The sequence below is a fragment of the Haliotis cracherodii genome, unplaced genomic scaffold (assembly GCF_022045235.1).
Source record: "Haliotis cracherodii isolate W230 unplaced genomic scaffold, xgHalCrac1.p SCAF_13, whole genome shotgun sequence".
NCBI classification, from domain to species: domain Eukaryota; kingdom Metazoa; phylum Mollusca; class Gastropoda; order Lepetellida; family Haliotidae; genus Haliotis; species Haliotis cracherodii.
The window spans coordinates 39,165,530-39,188,552 of record NW_027266268.1 but is presented as its reverse complement, the minus strand read 5'-3'; the positions used below and the strand labels follow the sequence as shown (position 1 = coordinate 39,188,552).

The window sequence follows — 23,023 nt, the reverse complement described above, 5'->3', positions numbered from 1 at the left end:
GAACGCGCAATAGAAGATAGGAGATACATTTAGATTGTATCGACGTTAAAATATATGACTTGTGTCTGAATGGCTGATGCAAATTGTCATGTGTGTGTGTGTGTGTGTGTGTGTGTGTGTGTGTGTGTGTGTGTGTGTAATCATTTACCGGTCTATCTGTGGCGTTATCGTTTGCTCTTGAAATGATGGCTATATCCCCTTGGTCCAAAGAACTCGTGCTGTGGAAGCCATCGTTATCCCAGCCAGGAATCCCTTTGGTTGTCTCATCTACCTGCTTTCGAGGAGATCTGGTTTTCATTGATGATCGTTGGAAACCACAGTCATCTCATTGTATTTTCTGTGTTGCATTGTGCCTCGAGCACTTGATTCGGCAGTTGTTGCTTGGCGTTGACAGAAGAGGCGATAGGCAACTCGACGGTAGGACACGAAGGCGATAAGAAACAAGGGGAGCTTGATGTCAAGATACACATAGTTCAGCTACGATAGGATGGTTCCAATAAGGAAGAAACTAATGTCATTGTCAGTTTGGAAAAGATTTGCAAAGTAGCCGAACACGAACAGTGGGATAAATGTTGTCATGTACGAGATACAAACTAGAAGGATGCCCTTTGTTTGACGAACATACATTTTGGTGAGAGATGCGGTGGAATGTTCTCGCTCTTGCGCAAATGCAGGCATACGCGTGTGTAGGACACGATGACCAAAGCGAGGGGAGAATGATGACAAAAAAAGGGGGAAGCCATACAAACCAGGCATTCTGTTCACTAACATTCATCAGAACAATGATAGAATCACGTTTCAGAATGAAGAAGTTGTCCGCTGCAAATGCCAAACACCAGGATCCGATGGCGACGAGCCAGGATACAATCATGACTATGGTGACTGTTTTCGGGTCCTTGTAGACTTTGTAGAGAATCGGATTGCAGATGGCTACGTGGAGGGCGAAGAGTGTCATGGCCAGTGACAGTCCGGACTCACAATGAAAGATGACCACTATGACCCGCTGGACAAGGATGATTGTCTGCAGTATATCTCTGTGAGGGTTGGTTTACATGATCCCATATAGAACAAGCCAGGAGAGTCCAATTCCTCTGTCAGCCACAGCCTGGTTAATGAGTAGGCGCCCGGAAACTTCCATCTTTGTCGTGGTCTTGTATATCAGTAGCATCAAGACAGCATTACCAAGTACGTTAACAGAATCGAAATACGTGAAAGTCATTTCTGTTATGTGCAGAATGGTTTCAAGCAACTCATTAGTTTTGTTAGCGTAATAATCATCGCATCTAACAGACATGTTAGTAACATTGCATTCTGTGACTAGTTCCCGAGTAGATGAAATGTCCGAGAGATTAAAGCCTACTGCGGATACGTTGTTCATGTTGGAATACTGTCCACTCCACATTTGAAGTGGCACACACATGTGAACACACGTCTTATAGGTGCATGCTTATGAGTGCTACTGACCAATCTATGGTCAGTAATCAATAACTGGCCAACGATAGGCTGGCTCGAGTAATGCTGTCAGGGTAACCCGGATGGATTCAAATATTCCCAAGAAAGCATGGAGAAGATTTAGTTCAGTCATAGCGACATGTGTCAAATGGCATTTATTTGACTGTAAATTACAACAAATCAGGATATTTTTCTGGTCGAACGGTTCACATCCGAGAAAGTGTTAGTACGTTATCGATGCAAAAAATCTCACTTAGCAAAATCCAATAGCAAACATATATTCAGAAATGCCAGTTAGCAAATGAATATAGGAAGGGATATAACTATCTGCCAAGGCTTTTGATGTAGCTAACAATAGCACCACTGTTTTAAGTATTTCACAGTAGTGACAATGCTTACAGTCATGTTTCTTTTGGCGATTTTAGTTTGATTTCGCCCACAGGTTCTATAACTGTGACCATCCTTTTGTAAACCAAGGTATAGAACAGGGCAGGGAGTCAGTCACGAAAGTTCATTCATTAGACACGTTAAGCTATTTAGTTATCTTTATGTTTGTTATGATCAATCAAATGTTTTGAAAAATAACTTCACTTATCTATCACCCTGTGAAGATCCGGGTTAGAATTGATCTTCAGCAACCCAGGCTTCTATTCAGCAGTATTCCAGCCATATGACGACGTTTTGTAAATAACTGAGTCTGTTAACAAAGAACAATGTACTATCAACTCCGGCCTCTGGTGTCTTCATTTCCCGTTCACAACGAACAATATACCATCAACTCCACCTCGGGTGTCTACATTTCCTCTTCACAACGAACAATATACCATCAACTCCACCACGGGTGTCTTCATTTCCTCTTGCCCAGATTGACAAGAAATCAGCGACACCAAGCCCTTGGACGATTGCAAGCTGGACAAACCGCCCGGCAAGTAGCAAGTAGTAGAAGTTCGCGTAAGGACCATATACAGGGCAACACAGCACCAACATTAGCGCCACCAGCAGTGGAGAAGAGTCCTCTTCTCAGACGAGAGCCGTTACTGTACAGTCATTCAACAGCAGATGGCAGAGAGAGAGACAGTCTGGTGACGCCGTGTCAAACGTTATTCGGATGCTTGTGTTGTTGAGAGAGACTCTTGGGGTGGTCCGAGCATCATGGTGTGGGGTGGAATTGGTCTTGCACAGAGGGTCGGTCCTGTGGTCTTCCAGAACATCGGCCCAGGGTGAGGCAATGGTGTCACAGCAGCTCGGTACATTGAGACAACACGACATATCTCATTTGGCACGTCGCCGCAACCACGAGTTTCATCATAATAACGCCCACACTGCGAGAGCAACAAGAGACTTCCTCTAGCAGAATGGCATCAGAACCATGCAGTGGCCTGCCCTCAATCCCGATTTAAATCTCATTGAGCACCTGTGGGACGAGATTCGAAGACGGTTGAATGACGTCCGACCAACTGCAGCTGAACTGCGTCAGGCGTTCCTCAGAGTGTGGGCTCAAGTGCCTAAGGCCTTCATCAACCGCCTCACCCGTTCCATGTATCGACGTTGCACGGCAGTCATCAATACACATGGCGGTACTGATTTATGAAGCCATTTCTCAGAGACTAGTGTTGTGTTTCACTTTAAGAACATTTGACACTTTAATGTCAACCTTGATGATCAGTTTTGCCAAGTTTCATCTTTCTAATATGTCTCAAAGTATGTTTACAGTGTTTGGACAAATAAGGTTTCTCATATATCTATCCATTGTGACGTTATATATATATATCTACCTGTACAAGAAAAATTGTTTATACCTCAAGACGACATCGTCTCCAAGTTAACATATACGAGTAAGCATCTATACATTAATCAACGTCACACCAACGCGTTGTTTTTAATCTTAAATAGTTGTGTTGATCTGTCATTGATCGGGCGAGACAGACCGTGGTGAAGCATATTTGGTCTTGTCACATATGTACATGGAAGCATCCTGGCACAATAGTTTGCCTCCGCGATGGGAAGAATGAATTGCCAATCTACTTCTGCATTAGGTATGATGCAAGTGATGATGAGCTCACCAATAAATGTCACATCAATCTGTCATTGCAAGGTCACCCTGATCCTTCAGGTGGAACGTTATCGTTCACCTACCGAATTTTTATAGACACCTCTTATTATCAAAACATATGTTATCCCTTACAGGATGCTGCAGTTCGCTCTGGTGAGACTTGCTGTGTTGTTCTAAAAGTCTTAAGGTCGCTATCGTGAGACGTCCCCGAAACAATACGTGTTAATTAAGACATAAACGATGAGTGGGATTACGACCATTTAAGAAGTGGTGGGCAGGAGGGTGGGGGTGGCAGGAGTGTGTGTGTGTGTGTGTGTGTGTGTGTGTGTGTGTGTGTGTGTGTGTGTGTGTGTGTGTGTGTGTGTGTGTGTGTGTGTGTGTGTGTGTGTGTGTGTTTTGGTTAGTGTTTGGATGGTGGTGGAGTAACCTAGTGGTTTAAACGTTCGTTCGTCACGCCGAAGACCCGGGTTCGACTCCCCACATGAGTACAATGAGTGAAGCCCATTTCTGGTGTTCCAAACCGTGAGGTTGCTGGTATATTGCCAAAAGCAGCCTAAAATCATATTCACTCACTCACACACTCCATTACAGTGAAGTGTTCTTTATCGTCAAAAGACTCAACATGGTCCCTATAATGAGAACATAGTTTGTACAGGATTGTACAGGCGAGCTAAAACACTAAAACATCACAGGTGTAACACGAAAGTGTTAACATCTATAGACTAGTATTATATCTACCTACATTCCACTGGGGCGGTCGGGTAGCCTAGTGGTTAAAGCGTTCGCTCGTCACGCCGAAGACCCGGGTTCGATTCCGACATGGGTACAATGTGTGAAGCCCATTTCTGGTGTCCCCCGCCGTGATATTGCTGGAATATTGCTAAAAGCGGCGTAAAACTATACTCACTCACTCACTCACCTACATTCCACTGAATAATGTCAATGTATTAAGTAACCTGGTTCAATAACGTGAAGCCCTTTTATTGTATTTTCTCAAGAACATCTGTCACAAGTGTTTGGTCCGACTCGGCTTTAACAAAATATAGTAGAATATTATTACATCTACGTAAATATTACTTTATAACACGACAGTACACCGGATTTAAAGAAAACACGTCCCTTAAAGGAAATCCCATTTCCGTCCACATTCTCAACATAATCTGTAGTCTGTGTTCGGTCCGACTTGGCCCGGGCGGTTAAAAGCAACTGATACATCACAGATGTATGATCAATTGTATCTTTATCTACATAACAGTATAATATGTACCTAAACACCTCTTTATGTCCAAGATCGATCGTTCTATTCAAGGCAAAGTGAAGCCTCTTTTCCAATCCGCTCAACATAATCTCATTCAGCAAACGCGTTTTTGGTTTGGGACTTTTCATTAATGTCGTGACGAAAGTTTATATGCATGTACGCGTTTGTTTGCCTTGTTAATCCAGGTCGATTGTTTAGAGACATGGTGTGATAATACCTACACCCCACCCGTCATCGAGTGTCAACATTCACCCCCTCCCCCCACCCCACTCCCCACCCGTCATGTCAACAAGGACGACGTTGCAGCGGAAACCAGCCTGCAATACCAGGGCTGCAGGGGCCTTATACTCCGGAATTTAAAACTTGAAAAGCTTTGAAAACATTCATTGATAGTCAATTATTCAATAAAAATATTTAGACAGGAATGTTTTCCATGCCGTTAGTTGACAGCATGGGTTGCTGAAGACCTATTCTTCGGAGACGAACACGTAGCATTTGGCGTCAAAGTCATCAATGTAACTTCAGTACACAAGAACAATACCACAACGCCACGAACACCATCAACATTACAAAAACGTTACGAACAAAGACGTACATATTTGCCCAATATGTTATATATCTCCATACGAAATTGCCCTGTTGACTTCCAAGTAAATGTTCATATAATCAAGAGAACATCATATTTAATACCCAAGGGTTGAAGAGACAGCTGGTGATACGCTACATCACCAGCACATGTGAGTATCTTCCAACAAGTACATGTCCACCTTCCCACAAGTACACGTCCACCTTCCCACAAGTACAGGTCCACCTTCCACATGTACATGTCCACCTCCCAACAAGTACACGTCCACCTCCCCACAAGTACACGTCCACATTCCACAAGTACACGTCCACCTCCCACAAGTACACGTCCACCTCCCACAAGTACACGTCCACCTTCCCACAAGTACACGTCCACCACCCACAAGTACACGTCCACCTTCCCACAAGTACACGTCCACCTCCCACAAGTACACGTCCACCTTCCCACAAGTACACGTCCACCTCCCACAAGTACACGTCCACCTTCCCACAAGTACACGTCCACCTCCCACAAGTACACGTCCACCTTCCCACAAGTACACGTCCACCTTCCCACAAGTGCATGTCCACCTCCCACATGTACACGTCCACATCCAACAAGTACACGTCCACCTTCCAACAAGTACACGTCCATCTCCTCACAAGTACACGTTCACCTCCCCACAAGTACACGTCCACCTTCCACAACTACATGTCCACCTCCCATAAGTACACGTCCACTTCCCCACAAGTACATGTCCACCTCCCCACAAGTACATGTCCATCTCCCCACAAGTACAAGTCCACCTCCCACAAGTACATGTCCACCTCCCACAAGTACATGTCCACCTCCCACAAGTACATGTCCACCTCCCCACAAGTACAGGTCCACCTCCCCACAAGTACACGTCCACCTCCCCACAAGTACAGGTCCACCTTCCATAAGTACAGGTCCACCTCCCCAGAAGTACACGTCCATCTCCCACAAGTACACGTCCACCTCCCCACAAGTACACGTCCACCTCCCACAAGTACACGTCCACCTCCCACAAGTACACGTCCACCTCCCCATAAGTACAGGTCCACCTCCCCACAAGTACATATCGACCTTCCCTTAGAAAACGTTCGCCGAGAGAAGTCTGGAAATGTTAAATAGAAATGATAGTAATCAAATAGAAGTTACACCAGATATAGATAATTTTATACTTTGCAGGGGGCGGTCCGGAAGCTTAGTGAATAACGCGTTCGCTGGTTACGCCGAAGACCCGGCTTCGATTCCCATGGAACAATAGGTACAATGTGCGAAGCTCACTTGTGGTGTTCCCCGCCGTGTTATTGCTGGAATATTGCTCAGTTATACTTTACAGAGGCTAATGAACGCTCCACATGGGATACAACCATCGCTCACCACCAGTTAGGCGGCCTGACATTAGATTCTGAATTTCTTAACACATAGATTTCAGCCGAAGAAATTACGTTTGCAATTAAAAGTCTGAAAACCAATACGGCAATGGACAGGACTTTATAGAGAATGATTACTTTCAAATTTCTTACAAATTTCTTTAATGTCATTTTATCATCTGGATTGTTGCCAGATACGTGGCTTATGGGGATTGTGAACCCCCGTCTATAAAGGCAAGAGCAACCCTCTAAACCCTAATTCATACAAGCCTTCAACTATATTGAGTTGTTTTGGCAAAGTTTTCACCCGAGTACTGAATAACCTATCAACTAAATATGTTGATGATAATAACATTTTAAATCCTGCGCAAGCAGTTTTTAGAACCGGGTTTAAAATTCTACTTGTGATAACATTTTTGCAATGTAAATATTGAAAATATAAAAAAAATTAGATTCGGTTTTTATAGATTTTCGATAAAGTACGCAGAGTTGGTCAATGGTATAGGCTTCTAAAATTGAAAGGGAATGAAGGTTTTTCAACTTGGTTAAGAATATGTACCACAAAATTAAATTTAAAATTAGCATTAATAACCAGCTCTCTGACGATTTCATTTGTCATAATGCTGCCCGACTGGATGATAACATTTCCCCTCACCTATTTTGATTATTCTTAAATGATCTTGTTTGTTTGTTGTTTAACGCCGCACTCAGCAATATTCCAGCTATATGACGTCGGTCCGTATATAATCGAGTATGAACAAGACAATTCAGTGATTGACATCATGAGCATCGATCCACGCAATTGGTATACGATGACATGCAACATCCAAGTCAGTGAGCCTGACCACCCGATACCGTTAGTCGCTTTTTACGACAAGCATCGTCGCCATTTACGGCACGCATGGGTTGCTGAAGACCTATTCCGACCCGGATCTTCACGGGTCTTGATAAAACAAAATCTTATGAACAGTGTTAACCTTGAAAATCTGATCGATATTTGCGCAGTGTGTAGTTAGTGATTATCAAAGCTGATTGGTCAGTAACTGTAAAATCAAAGATAATGTTTCATCGGACAAGGAGACTATTTTCCTCCTATGTATTCATTCACAAATCCACGGCATTCATTCATACGTTTTACGTGCTACAATCTCACTGATTCGAGGTTGCTAAGACAAGAAACATAGTTTTATACCAACAACATGATTTCACATTATACTCAACAAAGCTTTTTTTTCACATGATTTTCATTTTACAATAAGAAACAAAACCACGTCAGGCCATCTGACACCTGTCAAAGTAAATGACTTCGTTAAAGTGGACGGAGAACTGCCTGACAGAAAGAGTTATTCTTATAATTCAACCTCAGAACAAATTCAATGTCTTTGTTGTTAAAGCTGCAAATGGCCAGATTGAAGTTCCAAGATTCAGACTGCGAGTGTTGCCAGAAACTGTTTCTAGTGCGCCAAAATCAACACTACCAAGTCTAGGTTTGCCAGCACAAAAGATCCTGCTGTTTGACTAACTCTTCGACCACCGGAATCCAAAAACCGGACTTAGTATGCCTTTGACATCGCTAAGATGAAAATGAAAACATAATGAACAGGTCTAAACTTGACATGAACAAGTTCAAACTGTCACATGGTTAGAATTTATTATGAATGTATCAGATAACTGCAGTCTGTCATACGTATTACAAAACCCGTCGGTAAGTTCTACGCCAAGGTTGTCCTTAACGGTTAATACGCACGCACGCACGCACGCACGCACGCACGCACGCACGCACGCACGCACGCATGAACTCTTGTATAAGACCTGTTTATTTGGCCGGTCGCAATGAACCACATCTAAATGTAGCAATAATCTTTCTCGTGTGTCCGGACGTAGTACACTGTAAATATTTCTTTGCCATGCTGTCTTGCTTGAAAGTTCTGAGTGTATTGCCATGTGTTTAATTCCTGCCATTGCATACTTCTGGAAGCCACAACTGGCTGGCTGTCACAGGACATCTTTCTTGATGAGAAACATTTGTTGAATACGATGCGTTCATAAAATCCACATTCAAATCGAGTTTGGACGCAGGGGAGATAACTTTGGAAATCCAAGATATTTTTTTTCGTTTGGACAATTCTAAGACACTGTTAAATAGAGTTCTATTCTGTGTTGACACTGTTGAGTAAAAAAACAACATTTCAAACCATTTTTTTGTCAAGCAACTCTTCCAACCCATTTCACCTTTCAGACACTTCTAGGAAGAATCCGTAGGCTCTATTTTGTATGGCATTGACGAAGCAATATTCCCTAGGATCCCAGATAGCTGATCCATAGAGCAGAATAGGTTAGACAAATGCTTCATAAAGTCTTATGAAACTTCCCCCCTGCCTCGATACACTTTTCCTTAACTTTTGACAAGCTGCTCCGTACACATTTCCATCACGTCAAGACAAGCTTTGATGTGAGGATCGCTCATCACCCCAGACTCACTGCCTAACCCGCCACGGAAGCTGTCGCCGCTCGCTGAATGTATATTATTATCACTGACTTTTGCTATCTCCACTGTATTTTGTATTTGATCTGACCACTGCCATCATATTATTTATTGCCATTGGATATTGTTCAACCAGTCAATTGTGCCATGGTAATTGCTGTGCAGTAATTTGTATTGATGTGTTCACATTGTACTAAAAGAACAATGTCATCTGCGAACAAAAGAAGCAACAGGGAAATATTATCCCTAATTATACCAGAGCTGTGAGAGTTAATGTCATCTGCTAGATCATTAATGTACAAGGAGAACATAGCTGGCGAGATAGGGCATCCCTGTGTCACACCGCTGTTCGTGTTGAAAGGTGAGGTCATGTACTTATTGACATTTGAACACTGGTCGTTATGAGGAATGGATATATTTGGCCAGAACCCCCGGTCCTTCTCAGTTTAAACCAAAAACAGTCACGATTCGGTTGAAAATATATAAACATCTCAATTCCTTCAGAACTGGAAATCAGCTGCTGAGTAAACTCCAAAGGGTCATACCACAAGTATGTAAAGCATCAACCTTCATTTGAGAAATATCTTTTCTCTCAAAATCAATATTTCTCCCTATATTAAAATTCAGAACTACTAATCAGAGATGACCCGTTGAAACTGGTCGTTGGCCTGAACATTCCCTGGGAAGACCGCCAGTGTCAAGTGTCAAGTGGGAGATGAGTTTCAACATTTATTTAGATGTGAAGCTTTACCCTAACAGCGAAAAAACTCGTAAATATACGTTTACAAACCTGTCCAAACTTAAGAAACGTATGACCACAAACAGTGTAAGAGATCTAAAAGGCCTATCTAAATTCCTTTTCAATGTGTATAATAAAATTGGCAAATTGAATTAATATCAACGTATCCTATTTTAATTATTCTCGTTAAATGCTGTTATTTTGTACTTAATTTTTTTTGTATATAATTGTATCTCATGTAACACCGTAGGTGACTGTTCTGGGAATAAAAATCAACTGATCAGAGTTGAAATTTGCAAACGTAGTGCAATGGAAATAGTCCTTGTATAAATAAGTCCACCTGAAAGGACAAGTCTCATGGGTGTATACTACTTTGCAGATAGATCGTAACATCGTTAATGCACATATCGTAGTCAAAACACAGAAAAGCGGCTCATAACTAAGGTTTATTTTCACTGTCGTCCTGTCTATCAGTTTCAAAGGCTGAAACGGAAATACAGCGGAGGCGGAGCCTTTATATACAGAAGCTCCATATATGGTCTTGTTGAAGGACGTTACCTTATAAGGAAGCGAAGCCCGCCCCTCTGTTCGCACTCTTGGTCCGTTCACGTCCGCTGCACACGTTCTCCGCACATCTGACCTATTTGTAATGGGGCTTAACGTCGCGTCAAAGATTATTGCACTAATATAGCGACGTGCATGCACCTGTGTGTGTATGATCCGGCTTAGAATAGGTCTTCAGCAACCCATTCTTGTCGTAAGAGGCGACTAACGGGATCGGGTGGTTGGGTGATGTATGTCATCGTATGCGTGGATCGATGCTCATGATGTCAATCACTGGACAGACTCAATTATTGAAAGTCTGCTGTAAGTTCGGCGTTAAACAACAAACAAACAAAACAAACAAACAAAAATGTTATCTTTATGGACAGGTTATGTTTCTCAGAACAACACTGCTCGTACAGTAAAGGGTACTTTAGGATATTGTGTGCATGTCCATATAATATTGATTGATTTACTGTTTATGAAATTATGAACAAACTACTTAAAAGTAGGTAATTTTTAATCATTGAAGTGGAAATTAGTTGCTGATACATTTATTAGGTGTGAGAAATGTAGTTGGAAATGTCCTTTTCCGTTGTATCATATCAATAGTACACATAGAACTTGTGATGGCTAGAAGGTTAATATTTAGTCAGTTTAACACCAGCAGTCGAAGGACATCCTATGATTGGATGTTTAAATCTTGCAGCAAACAAGAAAACTGTCGTTTCGAGTCAAGACGTCTTCCTAAGTGACCAAGTTCAACAGTTTGTGACCAGGTGTTAACCAAGCTCGAACGGGTATAAGGCTTGTGATTTAGATCTGTAGTCAATAAAACCATCCCCAGACATACAAAGCAGCAGAAGACCTTCACAAGCCTTATCATACACCTTTCCAAACCTCAACACCTTCACCTCATGCGATAGAGAATAATGAAGTCATTGTTGTTGAAGTTCATGTACAGTCAGTCACCTCCTCCACATCCCCCTCCGCCTCCACATCCCCCTCCGCCTCCACATCCCCCTCCTCCTCCACATCCCCCTCCGCCTCCGCATCCCCCACCACCGCCGCATCCTCCACCACCTCCACATCCACCACCACCACCGCACGATGAGCTGCCTATATAGTCACTCCCGCCACCGTAGTCACACCCTCCTCCGCCATAATCATTTGCTCCTGAATTTCCACCATCATCATAGCTTTCACTACAGTCGACAATAAAACTATCCATCCCCATCATACAAGGGTCTTCAAAGTCGTCATCATGGCCCGCATCAAACAGATTCACGTCGACATTACTTGATGATTCTTCACCTCCATCATGCTCCTCCTCCTCTTCTTCATCCTCTCCACTCTCGCTGTCAGCATGTTGTCTGCTTTTCTTTCGTCCGTTCTTGAGCAATGCATGCCTTGCCTTCCTGTCGTCTCTGTACGAGTTCACCAAATAATGGTTAGATGGACATTCCTGAAGAACCCCAGCTGCAGATAGGAACAGGACATTCTCACAAGGAGCTGCAGAAACACCACGATCTAGCTTCCTGCCATAGTTCGGGGACAATCCAGTTTTCCATGCTTTCGATCTTGGCTGACATAGAACATGCAGGATGCTGATGGAGAAAGCCAGGGCAACACGTTCAGCAGCTTCGTGGTATTTATCCATGAAAGTGACACACGTTCTTGTGCACTCCATTCCGTCAAGTTTAAAGTTGAACCCCCCGTCAAGGTACTGCGTCATACTCTTCTTTATCATGGTCTTGGTTGAGAACTTGTAAAAGTTGATATCAAGATATCCACAAAGCACCTGAGTCCTTCGCAGAGCCCTCGAATACCCTATAGATTAGAAATAAATATCACTTGGTTTAGGAGATCAACCATGCTTATTCATATATATTTGCTCTAAACGGGCACCCGCACGCGTTATACCAAAAGACGTTTAAAGATGGTACTTGTTGTTAACTCACCGCACCTAAACGGGCAATGGAGGCTAATATAGTAAACATCTGACTTCCTCTCACATCAAGCTGACATGCCGTGACTTAACTGAAATACTGTTCAATGCGGTTAAACCAAACACACTTAACTTGTTTTATTATAATAATATGAAAAAATAATTCTTCATTAACTCAAAGAAATGAAAAAGAGAAACAATTGCAATACAAGAAGACCACATGCATACTGAAGTGACATACTTGAAATTGGAACAGATCTTGTGGAGCGAACCCAGTTGCCAGTAACCAAACCCCAGTCTCCTTGATTGTTCTTTATCAACATCGCTCGTTGCCCCAACTTTGGATTTATAGATGGCAGGTCCTGAAAACATAACACATGTGAAACGATTTTATCATGAATAACTGGAATATGTGTCCTTGTGGGTCGGTGTGGGTTTCACCAAAGTGGTAAAGGTCTAAGACCTGTACCACCTTGTGCTTTCCTCCCACATAAAATTGACATACGGTATCTTTAGCTGCTACAATCGTTGTTTAACTCACTTACAGATTACTGTGTGTACAGTGATACCCTACTTATCCGGACGACCATTGTTAGGTACGTCTAAACATAAAGAACATTAATAGCTAAATATTTGTTAACTCATTTGTTAACTCACTGATATCACTCGAACCGGTACGGTTTTACAGAACTTATGTTAGGATGTTTGTTCAACGTCAGGCAACAATCACTTTTTTTTTCATGCAAATAGTGTGAGTGGCTGGTGCTACCGGTAGAGTAGGACAGGGCATGCTTACCTTTCGCCAAAACCTGGTGACATCACTGATTTTCAGTGATCACTCATAAAATTTTCACCGCTACTTTGCCTTTCACAATCTGGTGTCGACGTTTTATATTTAACAAAAGCCACAGTCATTAGAAACAAGTCCACTGTACGTTTCCGGCTATATCATAAGCCAGTACCAGTATATCAATACCAGTTCGTGAAAAATCGAACACAGGAACATATGATATACCACAAAATAGTGAATTGAAACAGGCTTTTGTCACTGATAAGTCAAATTTGAAAATGTCCTCAACGTTTTGAAAGCTTCACTAAGGCCTTGAGTAGTGTTAACTTACGGAAGATGAATCGACTGCTTCTGGTGTAGGAAGTTGGTCTGCACCAATGAGATAAGCAAACGTGACCAGTCTTTGTTGGTGATACACAAGAACTGCTGACATCATCAGATCCGTGGAGTGGACGACTCTGCATACAAACTCTGCAGTGCAGCCAGCCATCCTAAGTCTGGAACGAGGACACAACTGTTTACATTCCGTATAAAGCGTGGGACTGAAAAACACTTAGACTGAAAAAATATAAAAAAACACCACGGTTTAAGCATAATATTTAAGTGACTGAGTTAAATGTAAAGTTAGAATTTGAGACATATTGCAACAATAATATGCGAGGAAGGCCAACAAAGTTCGTAGATAAGTGACACCCTTTTAAGTCACGTGCCAATACGTACTGATAGAGTGAGTGAGTGAGTGAGTTGGGTTTAACGCTGCTTTGAATAGTATTCCAGTTATGTCATTGGACCAAAGCCAAATGTGAGGTTTTAGCACGTTTATCAATTTGGTGAAATCTCCGGGATCGGGCATTTTGCTCACAAACCTAGAGACATCGGGGCAAACTGAGATTCTAACCAACGACCATACGTTTCTGGCGTGCTCAAGGGACGCAACTCTTCACAGCGAAATGTGGCGCCATCCGTGCCCCCACGTGCATGTACAAGAGGAAGCTCATACACTTCAAACTGTATCACTAGTAATGGTAGATACCAGTGCTTATTCATATTTATTTACCAGCACAATATATTTCAATTAGAGGGAACACGACTGTGCCAGTTGCCTGAGGATTCTAAGAAGCTTCCATCCAGCATGAATGAATCCAATGAAATGGGGTTCAAATACCAGACAGACCCTGATTATGATTCTTGGTCTGTCAACAACGTAGAACTGTTCGTTCTGCATCACTTCCTCCCACATCAAGCTGACACCGACACTGTTCAAACGGCGAACCAAACACACTCCATTAATGTTTTGGATTACAACAATAATCCACTGGAGTTTTGATGAAGTGAAACAGGTTTGGTTGGCGTCTTGTGTTCTTGTTGAGATTATATTTGTCATAAAGTAATGAATGAATGCTGTTCGATAAAAGTAAGAACAGTAAAGCTGTTTGCCTATTGCTGATGCTGTGTACATGTCGTCGGGCGTGATTTCGTTTGTCTGCCATTCCGTTTCGGTTCGACAATTGTATGCACCCGGTTCATATTTTTTTATGTAACCACGCGCTGTCCGTGTGCGTGTGTTGACAAACTGCCATGCCTTGCTTATGACTATGATGATGAACAAACTGCCATAAAATGGTCTGAATAACTGCCGAGGACTTCTTCGTCTACTTTTCAATACTTGTATTTAAGAGTCCCACCAGGCACAAGAGTTGGATCGAAATTTACAGCATAGTGTATGTTTCATTTTTCGAGTTTTAGGATGGGTTCGATAACTTCTCCCAGGGTTAAACGTGACCACGTGTGCTCCTCTAAATCAAACAATTCGTTGGCCAAACTATTTGCTTTTTGCGATATGCTGTAGAAGGAAATTGCTTACAGAGAATTTATAGCCAAGGAATTCTAAAAGACAATGATCAATACTATACGATTATTTAATTACAGCAGCTTTTGTTGAGCTCACTTTTGGAATTCTATTTGGCATTTATTGGAGCAAGTAAAATAATCAGGTTTAAGATTCCTTTAACAAGAACCACTTACCTGTGTATTGCCATGTAGAACTTTTCTGAAACACCTTCTACAGAAAGTGGTATTGGCACAGGACCCCATTCTTCCTCTCTCGACGACATTATACCCTTCAGATGCGTCGTCCACGGCCCATTTTTCAAATCCAAGGTTACTTTAGGACGAACTATCTTTCCTTTACATTTCAAGATTATAGGCGACGGTTCCAGCGTTTTTTCAGTAGAAATTGAATATGTAGAACTTTCAAATGTCTCAATTGACGACAGGCAGTCAAAGGTTGCCTCTCCTAATACTATCTCCTTTTTGAAGATCGCATACCCTGATTTTCCAATCAACTTGAAGCGGATGAAATCGCATTTGTTTGTCCACATCTTTCCTTGAAAGAGATCAACCCCCTCCCAAGTCATGGAATCTTTATGAGTCCAGTTCTTTGTACTCAGTATTTCCTTACTCAGCACCGTTCCTTCGTCTCGTAAAACAACCACCTCTAACTTTGCTGAACGCGCCCATGTTGGAATTCTGTCAATTCTAAGGTACGTCAGTTTCACAAGTACTTCTGCCGCACATAAAGCCTCTGTTTCTTCCTCTGTCAGCTGATACAATTGTCCCTTTTGGTTTTCACCTCTGTACATGGCACCAGGGAAGGAAAAGCTGTCATCAAATACATTTTTCCACAGAGATGATGTCAGCTTCGTGGCATTGGTAAGCTTGGAGTTTTGTGATCTGTCGTTGACACTGTCATCATGACTCAGGATCTTACCGAGGATTCGCTGAGTATCAGATAGATAGGCGACAGGATCCAACTGATGGGTATGCCATACCAGATCAATGTCAAAGGTGGGAGCAAGGAAAGAATTTGGGTTGCTTTTCAGGAGGAACAGAAACTGTTTATATCTCATCATGGCAGTTTGCAGGTACGTCTTGTTCCTGTAATGAGGTAGGGATACTTGATAGAAAAACTGCTTTTGCCTCGCTGAAGCTGAGACAATATCATAACTGATACTGGATACAAAGTCCTGTTCATCTGTTGAGCCTCCAGTTCCTGCATGGAAAGGTGTTTCTGGATACTCCTTATTCCAAAGTATCTCGGACTCAGATAGGTACTTTTGCCTTTCGTCAGAGTCTAGCAGTTTGTGGGGGACCAACACGCCGACCATGGACAAGCAGTCTTTCTGATATGACATTGGGGCCAACATATGACAGTGCCAGACCCACTCAATGTCCAAAGGAGCTGCCAGAACTTCATTTGTGTGTTTGGATGCTAGCGGTAGCCAGTAACGTTGATAACGGTCTATTGCTCCCAGGAGAACGGGCCCTTCGTAAAGATGGCCGTGATTGTCCACTTGTTCCAGAAAGTTGAGATGGTTCTGGACTGTCGCTGGAGCAACATCTACATCCATGTCAGCAACGGAATCCACTGGGGAAGAAAGCAGGACCTCTTACAATCAGTTAGTGAACGACAATTTGATATTTTGGAGGGCCGAGGATTTAAAAGAAACAATGTCTTCCAAAAGATAATGAAACCATGCATATGGATATTGAAAATGTCACCTTTGTTCAATTTAAAAAGACACAATTTCATAAAGCTGCATTTTTCATTTACATTGTGCATATATCCAATCTCATGTAAATCAGATCTTTTAAGCCAAATCGTTACCTTCCTCCATCAAACTTTGACAAACCCTCAACAGGATGTCAGGCAGCTGAACTAATTAATCAGCCATTCGGCGTGGACGCCTCTTAATGTCATATAAGAGCGAGGGAGGCATTTGGAGAAGCATTAGGCGGTAGGGTAGTACAGAGGCAAAGTTTCGTTTCACCGAAGGCCCAGGTTCGATTACCATATGGTTATAACATGTGACGCCCTTGTAATATTGCTTGAATATTTCTAAAAGTGGCTAAAAACCCTATTCACTTGTTCGGAGCATCATATCCCACTTCTTAATTTCCAAAAACGAACACAAACGGCCAGCTCCAAATGGAAATCAAGTGTAACCGAGCTTTGTTGTTTATTGTTTACGCCCTGTCGTAATTATTTGACTTTGAAGTCAACGAGTGCCTTAGATTTTAGCGCCGCATTGAACCTTATTTCAGATATATCGTGTGTGGGGGATGGAGAAGTAAGGTGATGCAGGTCTTAGACGTTTACCACTTTGGTGAAACCCCCGAGCACTGCAAGGTTTGGTGCAGACAACCCTAGAAACATAATCGTGGGCGAATTGCACAAATATGATTCGGAATCACACTCACAGGTTTCAATCCAAGTGAACTGTGGCGTCGACGACGACACGACGGATTCCTTCTACTTGTTGGTGATCGTTGACTACACTTGTATATTATTGAAGGCAGTGCATTAAATACTTACTTTTCAGTGATGTTTACGATTGGTCCACTCTTGTTTCTAGGGGACTTTTGGTCTGCCTTCCACAATCTGGGGATAAATCAGGTGTCGTAAGTTTCATCATCATCATCATCATCATCATCATCATCATCATCATTGGTTTGAATCAAGAGCTTAGCTTCTATATATGTGTTGTTTGTTTGTTGTTTGACGCAACTCTAAGTAATATTCAAATCGGCGTACTACGGGATTACGCTGACATCCAACAAGTCATCTACCCTATACACCCGAATCCGTTAGTCGCATCTTACGACAAGAATAGTTGCCTCTTATGGCAAGCACCTGTTGGTAGGACACTATTCTAACTCGGAATACCCACCGGTTCCCAATTCAAAGTCGCCACTTACGACAAGCAAAGAGGTGCCGGGGACACTTTCTATTTCGTATCTCTAAATCGTAATCATATAGAAATATAAAAATCAAAGTCGCCCATCTAACTCTTGCTTGACAACTGTATAGGGATCTTTACCGAAACGTCGCCTTTACAGTCTTGAAGAAGTTGTTATCCATAAATAGTGTCAACTTCGTTACGCCCTGATGGTTATTATTTGATAAGAACAAAGTCATTTAAAGGGGCACTGATCTAACGCAATTCCCCGGGACTGGTTGTTGCCTTTGTTATTGTTTTTCCCCAGTGAGTACCCGGATGTTTAGCAGAAATCTAGACTAGTTCGCGACCTCTGCTGCGCCATTCGTAACCGCATTAGTCACTTTTATGGGTAGTAATAAGGGCGTATGGTCACATTGATCAACAAAATGAAATACAGTTTTCGAGATAATAAGGAAATGTAGGTATCTTTGTGGGTAGCATCGGTAATGGTGACGCAGTTTTGATAAGTCACTTGCTTGGCAATTTTGCGATTTTCGTTTACACTATTTTGACTTGCAACACAAAGTAAATATTTCACCTGAGCATTGTTTTTTTTATAGTGTTCATTTTTTTACTGTCAAAATGTGTAACATTTTCAAATTTATTAAACGTCTAAATATTCAGTTATTTTACAAAGTGACTGAAAAACATTTCCATCTGTATTATTATAATAACGAACTCCAAACATTTTGATGTTTAATATCATCACCAAGAGACTGAAAATGTTACGTTGAAAAGTACATTTCTATGTTTTTTGGCTTCTAATCCTACATAATAATCTGTTGTGATGTTTGTAGGCCCTTTTGATCGTCTTAATCAATCTGGACAGATTCTTTTAGTCAAAATAACTGAAATATTTACACATTTTATAAATTGCCTGAGAGAATCACATTTTACAAATTGACGGTAATATATACACGCTTACAAAGGAAAAGACCTGGGAAAACAACGTCTTTCGCGCCTTGAAGAATTTCCCAACCAAGACGTAGAGAAACAAGATCGAATAGGTTCAAAAGAAGGAAGACAAAATGCAAAATACTATAATTACAACGTACCAAATTTATGTGTATAAATTTTGGCAGCTTCTTTGTTCGAGGAATGTATCCGTTAATATCCACACAAAGGAACAATATCCCACTCGTCTGCAGCTGTACAAAGAAACTTATTCGATGTCACGTGTCTCTGTAACAATCAAATATTTTAAAAGATATATATCGTTTCGGGATATTATAACCCGTGTTCGTTTCTCAACTGATCACTTGGATTGTTTCAGGTGTTTCACATAGGTGTCAAGTCTCAAGGGTCGGCTGAGAAAGCCCACGTGACAACTATTTTCATAACGTCCACGGTTCCTAAAAAATCCATTGAGTGATAGATAACAATGAGCAATCAATCAACGTATTATCAGTTAACCCTTTGAACAAAGTATGTTGTTTTTACATCGGCACTTCACGCCATGATATGAGTGTATTCCCTTTGTTTTAGTAAACCTAGACATGTAAACACTCACTTTTGACATATCAACTCTGCAAGGTAACAGTGATTAATCAATCAACGTATTTTCTGTTAATCCTTTGATGACTAGGAACGATCCGTTGATTTACAAAAAATAGTAAATCAACTGATCATTCACCTCTTGCTTGTCTGCCACGTGCATATTACATAACACACATTTCACCTCACTTCAAACCTGGATTTAGATTGAATAATTACCCCAGACACAATAAATGCCAAATGGGAACCTTTGTCAGGTAATCTAAGTGGTGCTACCACTAATTGTACATGTAATAAATTCATTAACTGAGCATCAAGTGAATGACGACAAATACACAAGTGTAGGGTTATACGAGAAAACGTGGATGACAACAAGGGAGTAGTATTCGTATTATCGACGCAATCCGAAATCCGAAAATGCTTTCACTGCATGGATACTTTTTTTTAGTATTAAACTATAACCATCTGGGGTATTTCCAAATGACGACATCCGATGTGCTCCGCCGTTCTTTTTGTCTGTTTGTTTAGGCTGAAGAAATTAATTATCATGCGCCCTTTGTCGAAATCTTTATAGATCACTGTTAACCAATCAGTGTTTATGCAAAAATGCGTAAAACAAATATTGCCTCCAGCCTCCAAGTTTATTTAGCTGTCCTTGCAGACGGTAGCCCAGTCTCTGGTCACGCTCAGTTGCGTTACGTATCATCCGGGTACTCATGGGGGAAAAAAACAATAACAAAAGCAACAACCAGTCCGGTGAATTGCGTTAGATCAGTGCCCCTTTAAGGCCTGGCCAGTGCAGCCAGTGGTTGATAGCATGAGCATATCGTCGGGCACGATGACACACCATCAATCAGACGGTCCCAGATTGTGTCAGTTCGATCCTCATTACGTCCCTTAAAGGGGACAATTCACAGGGAAAGGATGTTGCCTTTGTTATTGTTTTTTCACCGTGGATACCAGGATAATATCCCCAAAATCTCAACTAGATCGCGACCTATGCTGCGCCAAACGTAAGCGCATTTGTCGCTTTTTTACTAATATTATAAGGGCGCATCATCATATTGATCAACAAAAATGAAATACAATTTCACCCTTTGAACAATTATAGTATGTTGTTTTTGCATTGTCACTTTACGCCGAGATACTGATGTATTCCACCTGCTTACCACAAACACACAAGATAACGGTGATAAATCAATCAACGTATTATCGGTTAATCATTGTATCGATCTTTTGTTTAAACTCAAATGATAATTCTTCTCTTCCTGCGCGGCAACGTGGATATTACATAACATGTGATAAATTGTATCATATAATGGGTAGGGTTCTCGGCAGGATGAAGCCAAAGGATAAAAACGATATCCGCTGGGGTCATATTCGGATAAAAATGCAAATATCAAAGGTCAAGTTGGGCCTGTTTTCAGGGTTTATAAACAAACATGGCGTCGCACTTGTCATTCGGCGATCGGGTCATAATTAACCATCGGGAATCTGGAGAAACTACTGGGATAATTGCTATCATCATCAAAAGAACAGCCTAATATACTGAAAATCAGTGTCTAAATGTGGTGTAGTTTTGGTTACTTTGGAAATATAAATTGCGAAATAATTTAATTTAAGAATTAGACCTCTGCGGCTTGTAACCTTTTCCAAAAATTAAAACAGTTGGAGTTGGTCAAAATATGTCCGAATTGTTACCTTGTTTGGTTTTGTTGCTGTGTGTACATCTAACTGCACTTCCTAACGTTACAACGGGACAGACCGACCGTCAACAACGCCAGATTGTGGCCGTGACGTCTCATAGATGAGGGTTAGAGTAGCTTCTCTTTGATTAAGGGCAGTTACTCTAGCGGACAGACAGATGGATTGGCGCGAAAGGTGAAAACAGTAGCGAGTAGTAAAAAGTAGAAACAGTTTGTGTGGACAATTGTTGTTTTGCATATATGTAGTTATGTGATAAGCTCTATTCCCCCATCAGACCTGGATTTATAACCCAATCTTAGATTGAATAATTACCCCAGACACGAAACATGCCAAATGGGTACCTTTGTTAGGTAATCTGAGTGGTGCTACCACTGAATATACCTGTAATAAATTCACTAACTGAGCATCAAGTGAATGACGACAAAAGCACAGAGTTAGGGGTACACCGTGAAACATGGATGACAAGAAGGGGGTAGTAATTAGATGCAACTTAGTTGTCTGAAAGATAAGGGTCGTTGCTGTTTGAGTACATGAAATGACATTCATTGTTGCAAAAATATACTTTTAATAGCCTCGCAGGATTTAGGTCAATAAAATATATGTTTGTGTACAGCTCGGATTTCCGGTAAATAGGTCGAGGTGTCGGTTACTTGGTCAGTTGCGTTCACACAGCCCGTCAAAACATGGAGGTTTGGTCAAGGTTTTGCCTATCTGGAATACAGCTCAGAGTAGCCTTGCTCCAAGGCTGTACACAATGATACGTGCACGGGTGTATAGAAATTCTACGCTAATGATAGGCAAGTCTAAACAAGCGGACTTTGAGGACGCCAGCTTTTCGTAGGGACAACTTGTTCTTATTATCTTTATAATCTAGAAATTATGTTATTAACTAATAATTATTGCCTTCGAGACTTGTTCAAGTCTATGCTGAGTGCCGCCTACAAGACAAACACTTTTCTTTTTTCTTTTTTTATCCATGCACCCATGTCGTTGAAATATTCTTAAAATGGGCAATTTAACTGGAAACAGTACAGACCGGAAAAACGTGCCCACAATTTAAACATCAGTTTAATGTGTTCAGATTAATTAACAGATTAACGAATACATTACCTGCATGGTCATGCTTGCCAGATTATAGAGAGTCCGGATAAACGGGGTTTTACTATTGTTTATCTTTTCAAGTTAACTTTAACAAACAATACACATGTACGCTCGCGTGTTCCTCAATATACGACTATCCAGATAAAAGGGTTGTACCAATCATTACCTCTAAATATGTCTTAAGTAACTATGCACTAGTTGATATCAGTTTAATCTACTTACTTCAACACAATATACCAGTAGGACCGCATACTCACGTCTACCACACCCCGCCTCCTTGCACGGTCCAGTAGCCCGAACACTTCCTTGTTGACCCCGCGATGACCTCTGAGCCATTCATTTACACAAGTGCAGGGACATGTTTCGTGTAAATAACGCTGTCATTTCACAGCAGATTGTACAGATGTTTCAGCGTCGGTAACTACGATGTACAGTCAATACGTGTACACGAGATAATATATGTGGGGAATGTGGCATACCGCCTCCGATCTTCCTTCGTCGCTACTCCTCGCAGGCAGGGGTTATGGGTTAAGGTCAAATTTGCCTTATGCAATTTAGCTAGGTCACGTCGATTCAGCGAGCCGTGTGGTTCACAGCGAATATATCAGGTGTGCAAAGATGAGGCTGTGAATGGTTTCTGGCCGCTTGCCGACGGTTGTCATGTCAACAGCGATACTGAAATGAAGTAGTCTGGTGCAGTTGAACAT

The 23,023-nt window shown here is 41.6% G+C and overlaps 1 protein-coding gene and 1 pseudogene across 1 annotated transcript; both read right to left on the bottom strand.

The window, feature by feature from the left end:
- Positions 1 to 294: 294 nt before the first annotated feature.
- On the bottom strand, positions 295 to 1,378 carry LOC139458702 (olfactory receptor 2D2-like; annotated as a pseudogene).
- A 10,081-nt stretch (positions 1,379 to 11,459) lies between these two features.
- LOC139458701 (uncharacterized) lies at positions 11,460 to 16,910 on the bottom strand. The gene is made up of 5 exons (XM_071240113.1): positions 16,901 to 16,910; positions 15,259 to 16,660; positions 13,565 to 13,730; positions 12,685 to 12,805; positions 11,460 to 12,325 (listed from the first exon to the last, which is right to left on the bottom strand). The coding sequence occupies exons 1-5, from the start codon at positions 16,908 to 16,910 to the stop codon at positions 11,460 to 11,462; spliced, it is 2,565 nt and encodes an 854-aa protein (XP_071096214.1).
- Positions 16,911 to 23,023: the final 6,113 nt, after the last annotated feature.

Coding starts and splice junctions, on each gene's coding strand:
- LOC139458701 (XM_071240113.1), bottom strand. Junction 13,731..15,258: donor TTCTACATGGCAATACACAG/GTAAGTGGTTCT, acceptor TCCTCGTTCCAG/ACTTAGGATGGCTGGCTGCA. Junction 12,326..12,684: donor AAGATCTGTTCCAATTTCAA/GTATGTCACTTC, acceptor TCTAATCTATAG/GGTATTCGAGGGCTCTGCGA.